This window comes from Schistocerca serialis, chromosome 7 (genome assembly GCF_023864345.2).
Source record: "Schistocerca serialis cubense isolate TAMUIC-IGC-003099 chromosome 7, iqSchSeri2.2, whole genome shotgun sequence".
NCBI classification, from domain to species: Eukaryota; Metazoa; Arthropoda; class Insecta; order Orthoptera; family Acrididae; genus Schistocerca; species Schistocerca serialis.
In genome coordinates, this window is record NC_064644.1 from 455,881,175 (window position 1) to 455,901,678 (window position 20,504).

Below are 20,504 nucleotides of genomic sequence, written 5' to 3' on the forward strand. Positions count from 1 at the left end.
GGGGAGAAAGTGCATGTGCAGAAGATCTTTTGGCTAAGCAGGAGGAAGGATGGAAGAGTAGGGGTGGGAATGTGCAGGGGCATGGTGGGGACAGAATCATGGACTGCTAGATTCAGCACTGTGATGGAAAAAAGGGGAAGGGGGAAGCGAAGCAGAGAAATGGAAAGTATGTGTGAGACTGGAGTGGGAGCCAAGGAAGAGCTTAGGAGTATGTAGAGGACTGGAACTTGCAAAGGTTGAGGCCAGGGAGATAATGAATGAAGGCTCTCTTGCAGGGAGACTTCCCACCACTGCATTTCAGAAAACCTGGTGATGATGGGCAGCAATCATGTGGCAAGATCTGTATAGTACTCATTGAAATCAATTACACTGTGTTGCTTGGTATGCTTAGCAAACTAGATAGTCCAGCTGTCTCTTGGCCAATGTCTGGTGGTGGTCATGCATATGAACAGAGAGCTTGTTAGTGGCCATGCCCACGTACATTGTGCACCATGGTTGCAGCAAAGTTGGTAGAATACATGGCTGCTTTCAGGTCTGGTCCTATGACTGGAGTAGGCAGTTATGGAGTAGGCAGTTATGTATGAGACAAATCTTGCATGGGGCAAGGGAAGTAATGATGTTGTAGACTGCAGAAAGTATTTCACAACGTAAGATTATCATAAAATTTAAATGGTCAATTTTAGTTCTGAATATCATCCCTAGGAGTAAACAAATAATATTCCTAACCTTCCAACGTCCAAAAATTTTTTTCTGTAGCAATAATGTGTAATAGTTTTAAAAAATTCAAACCTGTAAATTGTTGCTGGAGATAAACATGCCTTCTCACAGGTACTGTCATTTTACGTCCACGATATTTCTTGTATACCATCAACAAATCAAGAATGTAATCTGCACCATACATGGGATTGACTCTGTGGTAGCCATAAAGAATCTCTCGATACTCTATAACTCTGCCTCGCTGCTTTGAGAACATGTTTATCATATCCATCACCTGAAATATTTGCAATACACATCAGTAAGAAAGTAATAATAAGATAATAGCAGCTTCCTTCAGTGTGATCAAGTACTTTTACTTTCTGATGAGGAAGCAATTCTTGCCCACCGGTGAGTGATATAGCAATTTAATACACACATGCACAAGTACACGTAAACCCCCCCCCCCCCCCCCCCAAAAAAAAAAACACACACACACACATTTGTTGGAGAGGCAGTTTTCATCTCCAGTGCTTAGTGGTGCTGCTGTAGACAAAGTGAGTAGAGTAATAAAACAAACATTCCGGTTTCTTCTGTTATGCAACACATCACACTCTGTGGAAATGTACCAGGTGAGTTAGTTTTGACAATTTTTGGCCATCTGTTCTGACAAATGTTTTCAGTGATCATATTACTTGCATAAGTACTTGAAAAGTGACAGTCTGAATCAATGACAATAAGTGCATGCTCACAAATCATTCTCCTTTATTACGTACATTATGTCAGTAGTGTAGGTGAAGTATTTAGTACTATAATCAGGTCCATGAACGATGGCTGTTTGTGCATGTCAAGGCACGGACAGGAATGTCATTGTTGACGATCTCAAGCAACAGTTGTGGTACACGCATGCACGTGCTTTCTGCTTGAAGGAACGGTATATACTGCAAATTATATCCCTTGCTTGCTTATATAGAATTTATCACTTACCATCACCATCAGCGAGGCAACTCTCAACAAATAAAATACAAATTAACTAAACAGCTCTTTATGATCACATTTAATGCTCGCATCCTTGAGCAGTGTGCTGTTTTGCAAATCTATTAGTTCTAGTTTCTGAAGGAACAGTATCTGATACAGTATCTGATACAACTGAAAATGGAATGGTAAGCAGCTTTAAATCATTTCGTAAGCATTGCATGCCCTGAAACCTCACCTCAAAACTTTGATGAAGCTGTACAATAATTTGTTTTTAATCATCAAAACTTATTTCTTCAGGCAATTGAAGGGATGAAAAACACTCAAAAAAAGTGTCTTTCCAAATTGCAAAAAATACATCGAGAACTTTGCCTCTGCTAAGCCACCATATTGTGCAGTGATAATGAGTATCATCATAGGCTGCAGGTCATGCAAAAAGCCTCTGAACCATTGGTGGTTGACACCACAGTGCATTACCAAACTTACACACTTTATCATTATGTCTGCACATTTCATACAAAGGGCATCCTGGTGCACAAAACAGTGTATGGCTGATGCCTGGCTGGCTCCCAACCATTCATGGTGCACCATCTGTTGCCAAAGAACAGAGCCTGTCCCATAGCAAGCGCATTTTCTACAGACTCACAGACAACCCCAAATTTGTCATTCCGAATTAATGCCCCTCACAAATATTGCAAGCTGAGCAATGTCTGTGACATCTGGTTTCCAAATTCATGCTTATATTGTGGATTTGATGAGACACCGTTTGCTTCGAGAGGCAAATGCCTTCAAATTTCATACTGTCTACTGGCACTAAGCACTAAACAGAAGTGTGCAGGTGTGATTTCACTAGGGGACCCATTGAGAATGGTGTTCCAGTTGTTGCAGTGATGTGTGCAACTTTTGTAGCTTGCTCAAAGTGCTGCATCAGTTGAATCTTCATCAACGTCAGCAATTACAATAGTTGCAGAACACAGACATAATACACGAAAACAATACATATACAGGTTGCAGAGAAGAAGTATGTATTCATTTGTTGTGTCTATTTATTTAGCTTCAGATTTACCTGTTACTTAACTTCACCCTTCAGTGTGACAATGAGTTGCTTTATTACATTACTGTCCAGCTCATCGTACTACATTGAGTGAAGAGACATGTTGTGACACCGTATATTATACTTCTGCATAAGGGACATGTTGTGACACCGTATATTATACTTGTGCATCATATTCAGAACTTTACGATAAACAAGACAGTGAGGCACTGCGTCTTTCTCAACAAACTGTTCTCCCCAGCGTGACGAAAATGGCAAAGGGTTGCTTCTAGAACTTATTGTCATCACCACACCAACAGGTGCCGATGCTCCATGGGGCTGACTTGGAACAGCCTGTGCTAGTGGGACACTGAGGTAGAGAGATTGTAGGACCATGCAAATATGTTATAGGGTTAGTTCACATCTGAGCAGATCAACAGAGGGGTGGTTTTTGTGTGTGTGTGTGTGTGTGTGTGTGTGTGTGTGTGTGTGTGTGTGTTTGAGATTTTTCTGTTGATCTGCTCATATGTGAACTGACCCTCTAACATATTCCATGGTCCTACAGTAGCTCTGACCTGAGTGTCACACAAATAGCAAATACTTCACACTCACTGCTGACATAATGTCCATAATAAAGGAGAAAGTGATCTGGGTGCACATACGTATTATAATTGATTAAGCTTGCAAATTTTTTGAGTACTTCTGAAATTAATGTGATCACTGATAACCTTTCTACCAATAGCCAAAAACTGTGTAAACCAACATACCCAGTACAATTCCGTGGAGTGTGATGTGTGGAATAACTGAAAAAAACCTGAATATCTGCTCCACTACTCTTCTCAATTTGTTTACAGCAGCACTACTAAGCACTAGAGATGGAAACTGCCTCTGCAACAAGTATTTGGCTTTCAATTTACACAAGTTTCATACACTTTTGCTTCTTCTTTTTCATCATCAGTATCTTCATAATACAGACCCATCCTGACACTGAAATGCTGAATTTTGTAGAGAGAAGATTCACATGGTACGATAAGAACTTCATATCCTCTTTCCCACTACTGATCCAATGATGACATTTATGTGCCAGTAAACATCAGACCCACCAACAACAAGCAATATTTGCACTTTAACCCTTGAGCGGGCATGCTGTCTTTTTTTAACACGGACCGGTGTATTGTGTACTCTATACATATGTAAAAAATAACTGTCTTTATGTTACCAAGGTAAACATGTATGAGCAAAATCACAGTTTAATCTTATATTCAAACAATGATAAAATTAACTTGCATTATATGAGGTAAATCACTGTTTAATTAAACAATAATAAAATAAACTTTCATTATATCACTCTGTTGCCAACCACTTATTCAGTTCCTTATTATCATTGAGACAACTGCTGCATTGTGAGATTGTGCCATTAACTCAGAATCTGGGTAATTTTCTAGCACCAAGCTCACTGTTTGTTTTATATTACTGCTGCTCACTTGGACATTTAACAGTACAACTTAGTTCTGTATTAGCTGAAGCATTATTGAAGGAATTGGTATGAGTCACAATTGTAAAACAACAATGGAATGGTGAAAGACAATGTTACTTGTGAATGGCACACTTTATACGTATGCACGCCCACTCGGGGGTTGAAATTACAAAGCAACATCATGGCTGCACAATACTTACCTCAAGGGTGCAACATTTCAGTACACATTTAAAAGTGAAAACACTAATTCTACCTTTTGGAACTATTAGTTCCTTCATCAGGGAGTAAACAGAGATTGGTTGGGGAAGATTAGAAAGAAGTGGCAGGTCACTCGTACCCCAGGACAAGAGGGACCTACCTATTGTAGGAATGCAGATACACCATCCCATCATAATTTCTTTTCTCACAATTATTCCATCTAATAAAAAAAAAGCAGATTCCAGTGTCATCTTAGGCAGCTCTTATACTGACCAATCTCAAAAACAACAAAAGAGGATGATCTTTTGAAATACAATAATGCCCTGGCCTGGAATAGGTGTCAACTTTTCTTTGAAGGTTGTGATTATCTAAAATCATATCCTGCCACCACTGAGAGTTACGTCCTACCTCTTTCTCTACCCTCCATCCCCAAACCTCCAAAATATACTGATCAGATCTTTTTGATACAAATTGAAGGGGCCTTTCTCTATTAACGATATATGTTTGTGGCCATCATGTGGATACTGCTCTACCTGCAACAGGTATCAAGATAGTGAAGTGGCCACTAGAATAATAGTCATTCATCATTTCCCATAAAGCTGCATTTACAAGGACTCGGGTGGATATTGAGAGGACTGTGACAAAGGATGACTTCATTGGAGTGCTAAAATTTTGTCATTTTATCCTAATTAGCTTATACATATTTTCTGATAAAAGAAAATCCTGAAATACCCAAACCTTTAAATAAGTGTTGGAGCAGCTGCTTATGAATAGCATATTGTCATCTCAAGGAAAGAGAAATGGCAGATGGGAGGGAGAGGGAGTTCACAAATGAGATCTTCAAGGACTTCACTGTTAACATGTTTGAGAGGGAGTAAATAGACACACATTCACTGCTACTGCATCTGAGAAACATGTAGGCAGCAGCTTTAGGCCACAGTTTACTGAGAATGGAAATGGGTAAAGCATAACACAAGTTAGTGATAAACACAGTGACTCTGGCTGTAATCCTTTCACCACTGAGGTCATCATTTCTTTAGAACCACCACACTCTTAGCACAGGCAACCAAGAGGGCTTGTAATATACCTCTTGCACATTGGTTATGCCTGTACTAGGGTTTTTATTTACTCTATATGGGTCTTGAAAGCACTCAAATTTGAATGAATTAGGATGTCATCTTCAAAGAGGCTTCTCCTTCACCTTTTCTTGTTGTTCTTGTTGGTTTCAGTACTAAAATCTCTATGTCACTGTCGCTAGGGAATGGAGTTTCTTTTCTTTTGTACTTCTTTCTTAGTCATGATTTATTGTGGCTATCCTTATGGATACATTATCTATGCTATCTTCTTTTTCTGTGATCATGATCTCAGTAGCTGCCTGAATTGGCTTAAAACGCAAGTTATAATTTGTACATTAAGATTGGTTTCAGTTTCCATATTTGTTGTTTAATTTGTTTTTTCACATTCTTTCTGAAGGCCTACTGCATCAGTGTCTATTATATCCTGGCCTATCATAACAGTTCTACTGGAATTAAGTGGAATGTGCTTGCCAGTTATAACTGGTTCACCCCAAATTTAATTTGCGGATGAACTGTTGTTACCTCAACCAAAAGAGTGGCCAATTCTTAGTCACTTGACTAATTTCATTGTACCAGCCAAAGCTTCTAAGCCTTATTTAAGAATGAAGAGTCTTTATGAAAGTATTCTTCTTCATGATTTATAACTACAAACACATTCTGTCCTGATATAAATGATCTGTTACTATTACTGAAGGAAGGCTAGTCAGGAGGATTAGGTACCTAAGCTCATGTGTTTGCTGGGTTGTTTTAATCCTGATAGTACAACCCATTGTGCTGAAAGTGTTTTTGTTTGTAAACTGTAAACAATTTTGTTCCCAGGAAAAGCTAGGGATTTATACAGTCCACATAGGAGAAAGTCTCGTTTGCCTTGTAAGTCTACGATAACTGTTGTGCAGCAGGTGCCCCAGAGGTTCATGTCAACAGCCATTCACCGTACCAACATCTAAGCACATCTTATGACTTTGGATTTTATATCTATATAAGTTTGCATCATCCTCATAATCCATGCAGCTACGGCAAGATCCCCAGTTTTTACAAATCACAACATTCCACTGTCACATAGTGTACTGATCTCTGAAGCACATCTAGAAACTGGTAACACTCACTAGTCCTCAGCTTAAGAATTCCAGATTCATCAAATCAATACCCAAATAAAACTAGCTAAGTTTCCAAAGATGTTCGCAAAGTTCACGACACAGGGGGTACATGTGGCTTATTTACTGCTGTTATGTAATGAACAGGTTAAAGTTAATCTCAGATTGGAAACATTAAACAAAAATAAGAAACAGCAACCACTCATCTGTAACTGATTGATGTGAGGTACATAGACACAAATAATATTACAGAAATGTTACTAACTTTCAATTTACTGTTCTTATTTTTTTTATAAGTACACACACTCACACAGTCACCCAAACATATCCATCTACAGCTGTGGTGCAATTACTTGTGTGTATGTGTGTGTGTGTGTGTGTGTGTGTGTGTGAGAGAGAGAGAGAGAGAGAGAGAGAGAGAGAGAGAGAGAGAGAGAGAGCACTTAACTAGGTTTCAAGCTACTGTTCTTTTCCTTGTGTAGTGTCTTTGTTTTGTTATGTGTGTGTATATGCCAGACATCTGTCAGCTATAGCTGAGTGATCACCTTTCCTTGTTTTTATTTATTTTTTTGCTTCCCGAAATTACTGTTGTTGTTGTACCTTATCCCAGCTTCTGTAGAGATGAGATATTGGTACATTAGTTTATTGCAACAAGTTGGATGCAAAAATACCAGTTCCCCATTAGAATTCCGGGACAACATGAGGATTTACATGATGCAGACACATGGGGAAGCCTGATTGCCACATTAGGAAATATAAGAAAAGTACAACTCTCCATAGCAGTTGGACCTAATACTCATTCACAATGGTTTTGCATTCTCAGTACGTGAATATAGCAAGCAAAATGATCTTCAACAACATGCACTAATTAAATTTGTTACAATTTAAATGTTTGGATCCAGCAAACAGGTCTCCATGTGAATCAATAAAGTAAGTAAATAAATAAAAGTCAAAAGTAGAATCACTTAAGAAAGTAATTTCACTATAAGAACATCAGATATATTGTACCTTTCACAGAATATTCATATTCTCATATGGATATCATTTCTTACATTTCAGTGTCCATATCTTAACTTTAAACTCCATGTTAATCAATTTGCACTTACAACTTACCTTTCACATGTCTATATAATCTATACTTTTTTCTATTCTACATTAACTGATCATCTTACCCTCTCCATATAATAGAGGGTGTTACAGAAAAAATGGTCAGTAATCATGGATGTGACACTAATGATCATTTGAAACCAAAATGTCTAGTAAACATGGGTTCTAAAATGCATACCATAGATCTGTAAGCACTCCTCCACCTCCAATTGTGTGAGACAAATCTCTTCTGCTGCAAGCTCTTTGCTTTCCTATTTTGGGAAGAGGTAGTATGAGCCGAAACAACAAAAAATTGTGTAATAAAGATGGGCTCTAAAATGCATAGCTTAAGAGCTATGAGCACTTATTCAGTAGAAGAGATGTGTTCCACAGTAGCAGAGATAAACAGATGCTCATAGCTCTTAATGCAAGAATTTTAGAGCCCATTTTTACTAGACTGTTTCACTCTGAATGACTGTTTGTGTCATATCCCTGAATATTGACCATTCTACCTGAGACACCCTGTATAGTCTGCTGCTCTGATCTTATCCAGGTATTTGCTCCCCACTAGCAGTTTGTGCCTTCCCCCAGTATTAGTAATAGATTATGACATGTAGAACCCCACAACCAAAACATATTAGTTTCTCATTTCTGCTCCCCCCACCCCCTTTTTTCCCATTCTCCCTTCACCAGCTCAATTTTGCTATGTTATCTCTCCTACTTTTTTCAATGTAAGGCTTCAGTTTCTTTCTAGTAACATTCATTAACACATTCTTATCAATCTCCTCCTCCTTCCTGTTCACACTTTTTAAGATCTATTGCACAATTTGCATTTTTTCAGTATTACCTCAGATATTGCGAAAAACAGGAAAGGAGTCACTCGAATTATTATTTTGTACCAACTGGTTTCTCCATTTTTTACATATATTATTTTGTTACTTAGGCATGTGTCCAAATTATTATTTACCTCTCGTACAACATCCTCCAGGCCTTCCCGTAGTGGAGTTTCAATGCGTCTTCGTGGATTGTTGTTAGTATCTGAATAAATTGATCGGGATATGAAGTCCCACTTCAGAATGTCTTGCTCTCGACGGGGATGAAACTTGTGAAGACTGGGGTTAAGTCCTGTAAATACACAGATTTTCTATGACTGTTAAATCAAGAAAGTAATTTTACACTCAACAAAACAAAATCATCAGAATTAATCAATAAATTATCACAACTATGACAGAATTAGTGATAACATGAAGGCACCAACATTCCTTCTTGTCTTTTGCAACCAAGACCTGTTCAGAGTGGCACTCAAAAAATTTTAATGAAAGATCTAATTTGCAATATTACTCTTTTTCTTAGAAGGGGCCCATTTTGGTCTGTCAAGGGCATCGTCATAGGTGGCATTGATGAATTCCACCACATCCTTCTTGATATGGTCTGCCCATCATGTCTTGGGTCTGCCACATGTCCAAATGCATAGCTGTTCTTGCCACTGAGTCTGATTTAGTGCACATGAGGTGTCAGTACCATCTTAAATTGCTTTCTCATAGTCAGTCTGAGATCGGTGCAACTCCAAGTTACCGTCGAATGTCGATGTTTGTTGCATGGTCAAATTAGATAAGCCCAGGGGACCATCAGAGCACACACATTTACATCACATGGAGAGCCTGCTCGTGCTTCATCGTCATTGGCCAACACTCTGACCCATAAAGTGCGACTGGGTATACTACAGTTCTATTGAGGCATAAAGACATAAGACAAGCACACAGGATGCCAGTCACCTGGCACCATTTCATTCAGGCTGTGTTAACATGGGCATGGACATCCGGTAACTTTGATATGAGCAAGCCAAGATATTTCAATTGCTCCACTTTCTTCAGGTCATCTCCACTGACTCTGATGGTCCCATCGGCTTGAATACTACACTCCATGTATTCTGTCTTCTTGACATTCAGTTGCAGGCTGAGTTTGGCAAGTCACTGATTGCATTGCTGCATCTTTCCCTGGAGATCTTCATGCCTCCCAGTAAAACACCATCAGCATATAGGAGTGACCAAGGATGGGGTGACTGTAGGTCTTATGTCACAGTGTCCATGCAGAGGATAAACAGCAGGGGTGACAGTGCTGAACATTGATGTATTCTGACACTGATAGTAAAAGGAAGTGATGTTCCCATTGCACTTTGGACATTGCTGAGACATTTTGATACAGCAGTTAGACCCATCAGTCATAGGTTTCAGGGACATTTTGAGATCGTAATGCATGCCGAATAAGCTGATGCGGGACATGGCTGAAGGCCTTTTCCAGATCTAGGACTGACTTACAAAAATCATTGTTCTTCTCAAGGTGTTTCTCAATAAGTGATCGAGTGGCATGAATGGCACCTGTGGTTACATTTCCTTTGATAAACCCACATTGATTTGGGGTGATAGAAACAACTGTGTGGAGCTTGGAGTCTATAGCATGCTCAAATATCTTCAAGGCAGCAGTCGAATTGGTTGATACTGCGAGCATTTTGTCACATCACCTTCTCCCTTCCAGATTGGCAATGTGACACTAGTTGTCCAGACTGATGGGACTATATCTTCATCAGTGATTCTGTTGTAATATTACTAATACACTAAAATGAGCATCAAAACAAGAAGCTGATGTAGAAAGGAAAGAAGGAAAAGACTTTCCATCAACATAAATATTACTAGAGACTTATGATCTCAGTAAGACAATGATGAGGAAGGAGATATGCAATGGAATTACTGCTGGATCCATCCAGACACTTGCTGGAGGCAGTAAATAGTAAAACAATTGAACCCTGACTGATTCTTACATATTGTGTGTAGCTGCATTCAGGGAAATAGCATAGTACATAAGAAACTAGATTCACATTAAGAATGCAAAATAGAATCTTGCTGAGAATGAGAAGTACACTTTTACATTAATTCAAAAGCTTGAATTAGAAATCAACAAGTGTTTTCTATAATAGTAACAGGATGAAAGGATATAAAAGGTCTGGAAGAAGTGTTCCCTATGCATGATGTGGCAGGGGTAAGCCAGAGTTCCTCTAAGCTGCTTTTATAACATGCCATGAGAGGAAAGTAAGAAATTTTTACTTGTCTCCACCATTTCCCTCGCACTTTCCCTTGTTACATCAGAAAGCCCTTCATATTATTCTGATTTCATAAGGTCACCTTTATCATCAGCTTCAGTGAACAAATAACTTATGGGAATGCATCATTGAGTGATTTCTTTGACGACTGCCAATATTTTAATAGGTGCACACCCTTTCATTTTCAAGGCAAAAATACACTCCTGGAAATTGAAATAAGAACACCGTGAATTCATTGTCCCAGGAAGGGGAAACTTTATTGACACATTCCTGGGGTCAGATACATCACATGATCACACTGACAGAACCACAGGCACATAGACACAGGCAACAGAGCATGCACAATGTCGGCACTAGTACAGTGTATATCCACCTTTCGCAGCAATGCAGGCTGCTATTCTCCCATGGAGACGATCGTAGAGATGCTGGATGTAGTCCTGTGGAACGGCTTGCCATGCCATTTCCACCTGGCGCCTCAGTTGGACCAGCGTTCGTGCTGGACGTGCAGACCGCGTGAGACGACGCTTCATCCAGTCCCAAACATGCTCAATGGGGGACAGATCCGGAGATCTTGCTGGCCAGGGTAGTTGACTTACACCTTCTAGAGCATGTTGGGTGGCACGGGATACATGCGGACGTGCATTGTCCTGTTGGAACAGCAAGTTCCCTTGCCGGTCTAGGAATGGTACAACGATGGGTTCGATGACGGTTTGGATGTACCGTGCACTATTCAGTGTCCCCTCGACGATCACCAGTGGTGTACGGCCAGTGTAGGAGATCGCTCTCCACACCATGATGCCGGGTGTTGGCCCTGTGTGCCTCGGTCGTATGCAGTCCTGATTGTGGCGCTCACCTGCACGGCGCCAAACACGCATACGACCATCATTGGCACCAAGGCAGAAGCGACTCTCATCGCTGAAGACGACAGGTCTCCATTCGTCCCTCCATTCACGCCTGTCGCGACACCACTGGAGGTGGGCTGCACGATGTTGGGGCGTGAGCGGAAGACGGCCTAACGGTGTGCGGGACCGTAGCCCAGCTTCATGGAGACGGTTGCGAATGGTCCTCGCCGATACCCCAGGAGCAACAGTGTCCCTAATTTGCTGGGAAGTGGCGGTGCGGTCCCCTACGGCACTGTGTAGGATCCTACGGTCTTGGCGTGCATCCGTGCGCCGCTGCGGTCCGGTCCCAGGTCGACGGGCACGTGCACCTTCCGCCGACCACTGGCGACAACATCGATGTACTGTGGAGACCTCACGCCCCACGTGTTGAGCAATTCGGCGGTACGTCCACCCGGCCTCCCGCATGCCCACTATACGCCCTTGCTCATAGTCCGTCAACTGCACATACGGTTCACGTCCACGCTGTCGCAGCATGCTACCAGTGTTAAAGACTGCGATGGAGCTCCGTATGCCACGGCAAACTGGCTGACACTGACGGCGGCGGTGCACAAATGCTGCGCAGCTAGCGCCATTCGACGGCCAACACCACGGTTCCTGGTGTGTCCGCTGTGCTGTGCGTGTGATCATTGCTTGTACAGCCCTCTCGCAGTGTCCAGAGCAAGTATGGTGGGTCTGACACACCGGTGTCAATGTGTTCTTTTTTCCATTTCCAGGAGTGTATGATGAGAGACTGCTGTGTAAGGAAATTTAAAACCTTGGTATGCAGAGCATGTGCAGAAATATATCACAGACACACACACACACATACACACACACACACACACACACACACACACACACAGAGAGAGAGAGAGAGAGAGAGAGAGAGAGAGAGGGAGAGAGAGAGAGAGAGAGGGGGGGTAAGAGTGTAAACACTAATATCACCACACAGCCAAGGATGACCAATGTCAGAAATTGTCAATGGTGAATATTAATATCCCATGGTTGAGATACTATTACTCTGTCACTCTGTGGTCTGACCAGGGAAGGAGCATAATTTAAGCCAAGAACCTTCATCTGTAAACGTCACTTACTACTTTAAATTAAACTGCTTCCTTAATAACTCTATCCCAATAGCTGTGTGTCAGAGTTCCCATGTCATTATATTCCATAGGATGACTGGTACCAAGGGCAATGTTCTGCAATAGTAGATTTCCTCAGCTGTTGTAACAGTGTATGATGCTTATGTTCAACATTAGTGGTCATCTTAGATCCTCAATGTGTGACCACAACATCAAGAAATATGATAGACACTTGCATTACACAAACATTCAAACTTCGCCAAATTTCTGTAGTTGCCTAGCATTAGGCAAAGTTTGAACATTTCTGTAATATGCAGTCTAATATTGGATCCTATGTTGATGTTCTGTGATCAGTCTCATGGAGACAGCTTTTGACAACACAGCAGTATCTGTGCTAGGGAAAGGTTTAAATTTTGCACTGATGCCCAGGTGTTATTAATTATAGATTTTATTAGTTCTGCCAATTAGGCTGCTTTTAAACTACCTCTTGATGCTACCCAGGAGGTTAGGAGAGAAGCATGTCATGTGCTGACTAGGGCACATTCACACAGAAGTACTGTATCAGCAATAACAACTGAGGTAACTGGTTTTCGTTCACTTAGAGTGGATCCCACTATTATTAATTTACCTGTTGACAAGGGCAATACCACATTTGTATTGGGCAAGCAGGATTACATCCAGAAGATGCAGTGTTACGGGATTCAGTGTGTCGCAGGATCAGTGCTGATCTGACAAAAGTGTTGAGAGAAAGACTACCAACCTTCTGAAGAGAAGTTTTTTGTTACAGGTGATTATCAAGAGCCTTGATTCTCATTCTGCTATCACCCCTACATGATATGGTCCACCAAAGAACCGCAAAGGAGGTGTTCCTCTTAGACCTACTGTCAGCAATATTGGTGTTCTAACATATCATGTAGCAAAACAATATATTACTCCAGTAAGCCCATTAGCAGGCCAGCCAGTGTGTGCATCACATTAAGAACTCAGTGGACTTCTTATGTCAATTAGAGGAATTATTTTTGAATTACTTTCGTATTATAGTAAGCTTTCATGTAGTCTCTCTCTTCACTCACATTCCTTCACCCAATTTTTTAAATGATTAATTGAGGTTAGGTTTGGTGTTGAATTAATGAGCCTATTTCACATGTTTTGATTTTCACTTACTTTTTATTCAGTGACCAGTACTATAAACAGGCAGATGGAGTTGGAATGGGGAGTCAGTTGTCATCTGTTATTGCCAATTTGAAAGATTTTGAGGGACAAAAATTGGACTCCATAGCACTGAAAGCTGCACTTTTCATGTAGATGATATTCTGTTGTTTGGCCTTATAGACGTGAAAATTTAAGGAGCTTTAGTTGTCAGCTGATAGCTGTTACCATCCATCTCAGTGTAAAGGGGTTCTTTGTACCTTTATTCACAGAACTCATGTCATTTCAGACCATGTAATGTCATAGGTCTTTTCAGTATCAAAAATTATTCCTATTAAGTGCTGCCTATGCATAAAAGGCTCTGGAGGTTATTAGATTGTAAAGTGTTGAGCGATACCTGCTGAAACCACACTGAACACAGAACACATTTTGCTGAAAATCATGAGCTGGTAATTCTACAGCTCAGTATTCAAATATCAGAACATGTCATGGTGCACTTTATCCAGCCCTGATGATGTACTGTGAACCACAGATGCTGGAACTCCTCCATACAAAAGGGGTGCTTGTACTTTTCACTGTTACTGAAGCTTAACTACATTTGTATCCTCTCAGCCAATTCCCAACTGCATTCTAATACTGGGTCTTTATTGGCATTAGATATAATTTGTTCAGAGTATTGTGTCTAATCTGGGCTATGGATTCTGTGTAGTGATTAGAGCATTATTGTCTGCAGTGCACTTGTTATCTTTCCCAGTAATCTTTCTCAACTCCTGTACATTTGCTGATGGTGTAAATTGTCAATAAATTATAAGAATTCTTGTCAAGATTGCTCTCTCTGATAATTCACTGAGCATTGGACCTAACAATGTGAAAGACTGCAAAATTGTCAACAGATGGACTGCAGTGGATGTTTTACACTACTGCCTGCGTGTCCCTGATGGCTAAAAGATACTCCTCGCTCCACCATGGGGTTGTCTGTCTGTCTGTCAGTTTAAAGCAACAACTTTGGGATAGAGGCATCAGCAATATTCTAAATGACAACAGTGACATGTCCTACTATAGCCTTGATGCTATATTTCCATTAGAATGGAAGTCAGGTTGCTGTGTAGTGTCCTGCTGGCTTTGTTTAAAATCAATTTAGGTTGCTTAGGTGGCATATGCTGATGTATGTGGCAGGTGGAGCCAAATGGTAAAATGATCACTAGACTGCAAGTCAATGTCACTTCCCAGAGAAGAGTACTTGTTAGTGTAGGTGAGAAAAGTGACAAGTCTGGCTGTGGATGATCTGTTTGCAGTGTTGAGCTGTGTTGCTTTCCCTATATTGTGTGTGTGTGTGTGTGTGTGTGTATATGTGTGTGTGTGTGTGTGTGTGTGTGTGTGTGTGTGTGTGTGTGTGTTTTAGAGTTAAGAGGTGCTAAACAGCACCTTCCAAATATTAAAAGAAATAAAAGGGCTAAAAATTTTGTCACACTGAAATGAGTAAACCTACAAAATGGCATTCACTCCCACCTCATTTGCACTGACCCACACCATCATTCCATCTCACACGCTATAAGACAATGGAGAAGTGGTGAAAGGTGCTATATCTGGGATTAGAACATAAGTATAATGACAAAGAAGCTAAAAAACAGCTGAGGGAAATGTGACTGGCTGACCACTTACACAAAAACAAGGGTGAATCAGTCGCCCAGTTAACATTAAGAACATCTCCCTGAGATCTTGGGAAAAAATTTGGACATATAACAAAACCTTAAAACTCTAACCACACTTGTTTGAATACCATTTAAAAATAGAAGGCAGACCTGTCAGCAAATCTGCCACTGCCCTCTGGTTTCAAAATAAAAGACAGTGTAGTAAAATGTGGTGCATAGCAATCTGTACACCACACACTGGAGGGTACTCTCACCAGAGCAAGAAGCCATGTGTTATAGGGGAAAGGCCTATGTGAAGACAAGTAAGGAGGACCTCATCCCACCCATATGGCACTTTGCAGTCGCCCAGTTAACATTAAGAACATCTCCCTAAGATCTTGGGAAACAATTTGGACATATAACAAAACCTTAAAACTCTAACCACACTTGTTTGCATACCACTTAAAAATAGAAGGCAGACCTGTCAGCAAATCTGCCACTGCCCTCTGGTTTCAAAATAAAAGACAGTGTAGTAAAATGTGGTGCATAGCAATCTGTACACCACACATTGGAGGGTACTCTCGCCGGAGCAAGAAGCCATGTGTTATAGGGCAATGGCCTATGTGAAGACAAGTAAGGAGGACCTCATCCCACCCATATGGCACTTTGCTAGATGCACCTTCTTCACATTAACGTATGATTCTGTACCTCAACAGCAAGGCAATAGCATGCAGAGGGTGACACAATGAACTAACTGAGGATTACAATATGTCTCCTTGGCTGCTGCATCTGCCCTTTCATTCCCTATTGGCACCCAACAGAAAGACACCTTCTTCCGCAGTATTTGTAAATGGAAAAGGGCATCCTGGATGTCCTGGACTACTTTATCAGCCGGATACTAGTGTTGCAGGGACTGGAGGACACTCAGAGAGTTGGAACAGATGAGGAATTTAGCAGGCACAGCACATCTCATCTGCTCCAGCACCCTCAAGATTGCAGCTAATGCAGTATCAAAGACAGTGGAGTCTTGAGGCAACTGATTCTTGAGGACATGATCAGGAAAACAACAGAGTAGCCCACAGTAGCCCTCTGTTTAGACCCATCTGTGGGTGCAGGTATATAATTGTGGTTCTCCTTTAAAATGCCACAAATTATCATATTCAAAACATAAGCAGGAGTTCAATCTCTCCTTTACTGTGCTAAATCTAAAAGTACTCTGGGCCTCTGCAGTAACCAGGAGTTTCAATCAGTTAAAACCTTGTATTTGAGCCTGTACATGCCCCGCACCAAGGGAATCCAGAACACACTTATCACAGATCCCAAATGGCCTCATTGCCTGATGACGATTGCTAAATGGCATTCCATAGTTGGACAAACAACGATATGGTACACTGGGGAAGTAGTGAAAAAGGTACACGCTTGATGCACTATGAGGAGGTGTCATTGGATGACAAGTGGCGGTTCATCAGTCTCAGCATGGATACTGAATATGGAGCTGGTCCTGCACCTCTGGCCAGCCTGATCCCCTGATGGTATACAGTGTTAATTGTCTTCAGGTAAGAAGGCCTTGCTGAGCTTTACTCTGTGCAGCCACAATCATATGTAGGCCCTATAGAACCACTGCAGATGTGCCCTGTCTGTCCCCCAAGACCTGTGACTAAGACACTTGAAGATGTTCAGTGCTTTCTGGGTCCTTGCCTTCAGGCCCTTTAGGTGTGGTAACTACAACAGTTTTGCAACAAAACTGAGGCCCAGAAACTTCACAGTCTTTGAAAGGAAGAATAATGTCCCACATATGCAATTTGGGTAAGTTAAAAAGATGATGAGAATGATTAAAATGAACACACACACACACTTTTCTGGGGAGTCCACCCACTTAGCTGAGTGGTAATGTGTTTGCCTCCCATGCAGTGAGCCCAGGTTTGATTCCCAATTGGATTGGAGATTTTCTCCACTCATGGACTGGGTGTTGTATTGTCCTCATCATCATTCATCATCACTGACATGCAAGTCGCCCAATAATGTGGCATCACCTGAAATCTCCCAGCCATCAATGCCACACGATCATTTCTTCCCCCCCCCCCCCCCCCCCCCTTCCCCCTCTTGGAGAAAATGTATAACTAGTCTTTACAGCCCACATCTCAAACCTTTTTGCCATAAGTTGCAAATGATAACTTGCTACTTCAGTATTGGAGGAAGAGCAGAAGACCATAAAATTTTCCACAAATAAGAACCATTGGTCAGGACTCCTTACTGTTACTTACTGTTAATGGCTACGGCAAAGGGGGTGACACTTAAAACACTGCCCTGGGGAACACCATTCTCCTGCACGAAACTGTCTGATGGCACATCACCGAGTGTGTACTAAAAACATGTCTTGAGAAAAAGGACTGAATGAAGCTGGGGATGGGGGTACGAAAGCCCCACTGGCGTAGCTGACTGACAATATTGTGGCTCTAAGTAGTGTTGTATGCCTTAATGACATCAAAAAAATACCCCTTGACAATGCTTTTGATGTAGGAAATCCTGCTGGATTTCCACCTCTGACAGGATCAAGTTTTCGGTCGACATCTGAATCCAAACTGTGAGTGGCTAAGGAGCCAACTGGTCTCTAATATCCATACCAGATGACAGTTGACTATGTGCTCTTGGATATTTTCCACACAGCTCATTAAGGCAACACTTCAATAACTACTGGCATACGTTCAGTCATTTCCTGGTTTGAGGAGAGGTATTCAAATTGCCTCTTGTTATGAGTCAGGCAATTGTTCTGTCAGTCATTCTGAATTACAACATAATAAGAGGATTCCCTTTGACACCGGTTGCAAGTACCATATCATGCTGTACCAGGTTTCCCTGTAGTGATGAGGCAGACATCAACAACAGAAATCTCTCCACTACCCAACCACTAGGATAAGTGCGTGTAGAACCCTACTGCAGATGATGTGCATTGAAATTTCCTAGGAGGAGAAAGGGACAGTGGATTTAATGGAAGAGGCTGTAAAAGAGCTGGGAGTTATAAGTGCACAGTTATACTTAATAGTGTTTAAAGTTGAACAGCTACTGTTTGAAGGTGGATGGTGAGGGTAACACGTACAGAACAGTATGTACCACAAATGAATTGTCCCACTCCACCTTTAGCCCTCCCACCTTCTGTACCACCTTCCTTGGATGATGTAGCCTTTAAATGTAGTGCTGTCTGAAGTTTTAAACCATATCTCTTGTATGCAAAGGCACACTGATCTGTCCTGAGTTAAAAACTTTACTTCTCTGAAACATACAGATTCCACAGCCATGTAGGAATCCTTAATCATAAATAGTTTTCTTTCATCCTGTTTCTCAAGCCTTGAGGAGAAGCAGGATAATTTTCCATTTCATCAGCATATGTTTGCAGTTCTATCTCAGAGTAATTTTCATATGTTAATACTAACCTCCAGTCTGATGATTTTGTCCAAGGTTTCTTTGGATTTTGTCCATTGTGGGCATAGATTTTGCCTTTTGTTGTCGCGATGTAGGCTGTTTCCAAAAGGTTGAACTACTTCATGCATCTAGATTTTTGACTGAGATTTGTCTCTGCAGTTTGTTAGCAACCTATGCTGGAACTGGTTTCAAAGAAGCTGTCAGGTTAGTAGCATGTGTGTTATCACATGTTTCTGCCAAAATCTATTACCCGATTTTGTGAAAAGCTGCAGTGAAAGTTAGTGCTACCATACCGAGAAGCAGCAGAGGAACATGAGAAAATAGTAGATTTCAGTGACTTATCTTATTTCTTTACCTCAGTAAACAAAATTATGTTGGTCACTTTAATTTTTGGATTTTCTCTTTCCTCTAAAAATACCAAGAAATTCTTGCTCCAAGTGAGCAGTTTACTCAAAAGTCTGGCATTGAACACAGGGGCAGTGCTTCATAGGGGTATCTTTCCTAAATTTGCACAGTGTTGCCTTGCCATTACATGCTAATGTGGTGTGACCACATCTTTGGCATTTATAACACTGCATCAGACTGAATACATGTTTTACTTGCCATCAAATAAACCTGGCTTTGATATGCTCTGTGAGAATAAGCCACTTGAATAACAGGGTGAAAGTGGCAGTCTTCTGTAGCACACCATACATTCTCTTCATGTTTCTGTCTTCCATTACACATTCCATTTTCCGGTCTTTTTGCAGTTCAGCGGCACCCATGTCCAAGATGTCACTACAACTTATCAATCCCCTTTCTGAATTTGAGGTGTGTTGTGTTTTTCTACTGCTATGGCACACTGATAAAAATTGATAGTGCGTAGAAGAGTGGTCACCTAGTGAGACATAGCAGATTTGAACAAAATCATTCCACAGTGAAGTTTTTTTTATAGATTTTAGAGCTCCAGCAATACTTTCCGAAGTTTTGTTCATGTAGAAGGGGGATTCTATCTTAAAAGACGCCTCTTATTTCCTTATCACAACAAAGACATTCTAGTATAGTGATGCTCTGTTATAATGATTAAAAATTTCCTCTTGGTTGTAGTCTTAGGCAGAGCCGCTCTTGCCTGGGTAATTGTTTTTATATGTAATATCGTCCTCACAATCTGGGCAGTTAATCCAAGCCCTTCACTCTCCAAAACACATAACCTTCCAACGTCACACCACATGGGGGTGACTGAAGTGGGTTCAGAGTTTGTGGTAAAAGAAGACAGGCATCATTCACAAGCCCACAACTCATGAATTGCGGGAGCCCGATGCTCATACCCAGCTATCACTGTTGAGCCTATTGGGGAGGGGGGGGGGGGGGTGTATAGTGCAATGGAGATTAGACTTGTAGCTTGGAAAGGGAAATAGTTCTTTGCAAGGCACAGGGCCCCATGTTCACCAATCATATATTCACAAAATGAGTTGTAAGCAACCTAAAGGGACATTTTTTTGACAGATGTGGATGTAGCTTCTCTTGAAACTAACTTCAGCATACACAAAAACACCAACAATTTCTGAATGTTAATATTTTCAGATTATTGTGAAATTCATCAATAGGAATAATCAATCGGTGGAAAGTGGAT

The 20,504-nt window shown here is 41.1% G+C and overlaps 1 protein-coding gene across 1 annotated transcript in view; it reads right to left on the reverse strand.

The window, feature by feature from the left end:
* Positions 1-20,504, reverse strand: part of LOC126412470 (chondroitin sulfate synthase 1) — a 299,840-nt gene that overhangs the window by 6,008 nt on the left and 273,328 nt on the right. The window contains exons 6-7 of the mRNA XM_050082081.1: positions 8,600-8,757; positions 790-991 (exon numbers count right to left, since the gene is read on the reverse strand). Coding sequence (XP_049938038.1) covers positions 790-991; positions 8,600-8,757 — 360 coding nt within the window. The remainder of the gene's footprint in view (positions 1-789; positions 992-8,599; positions 8,758-20,504) is intronic.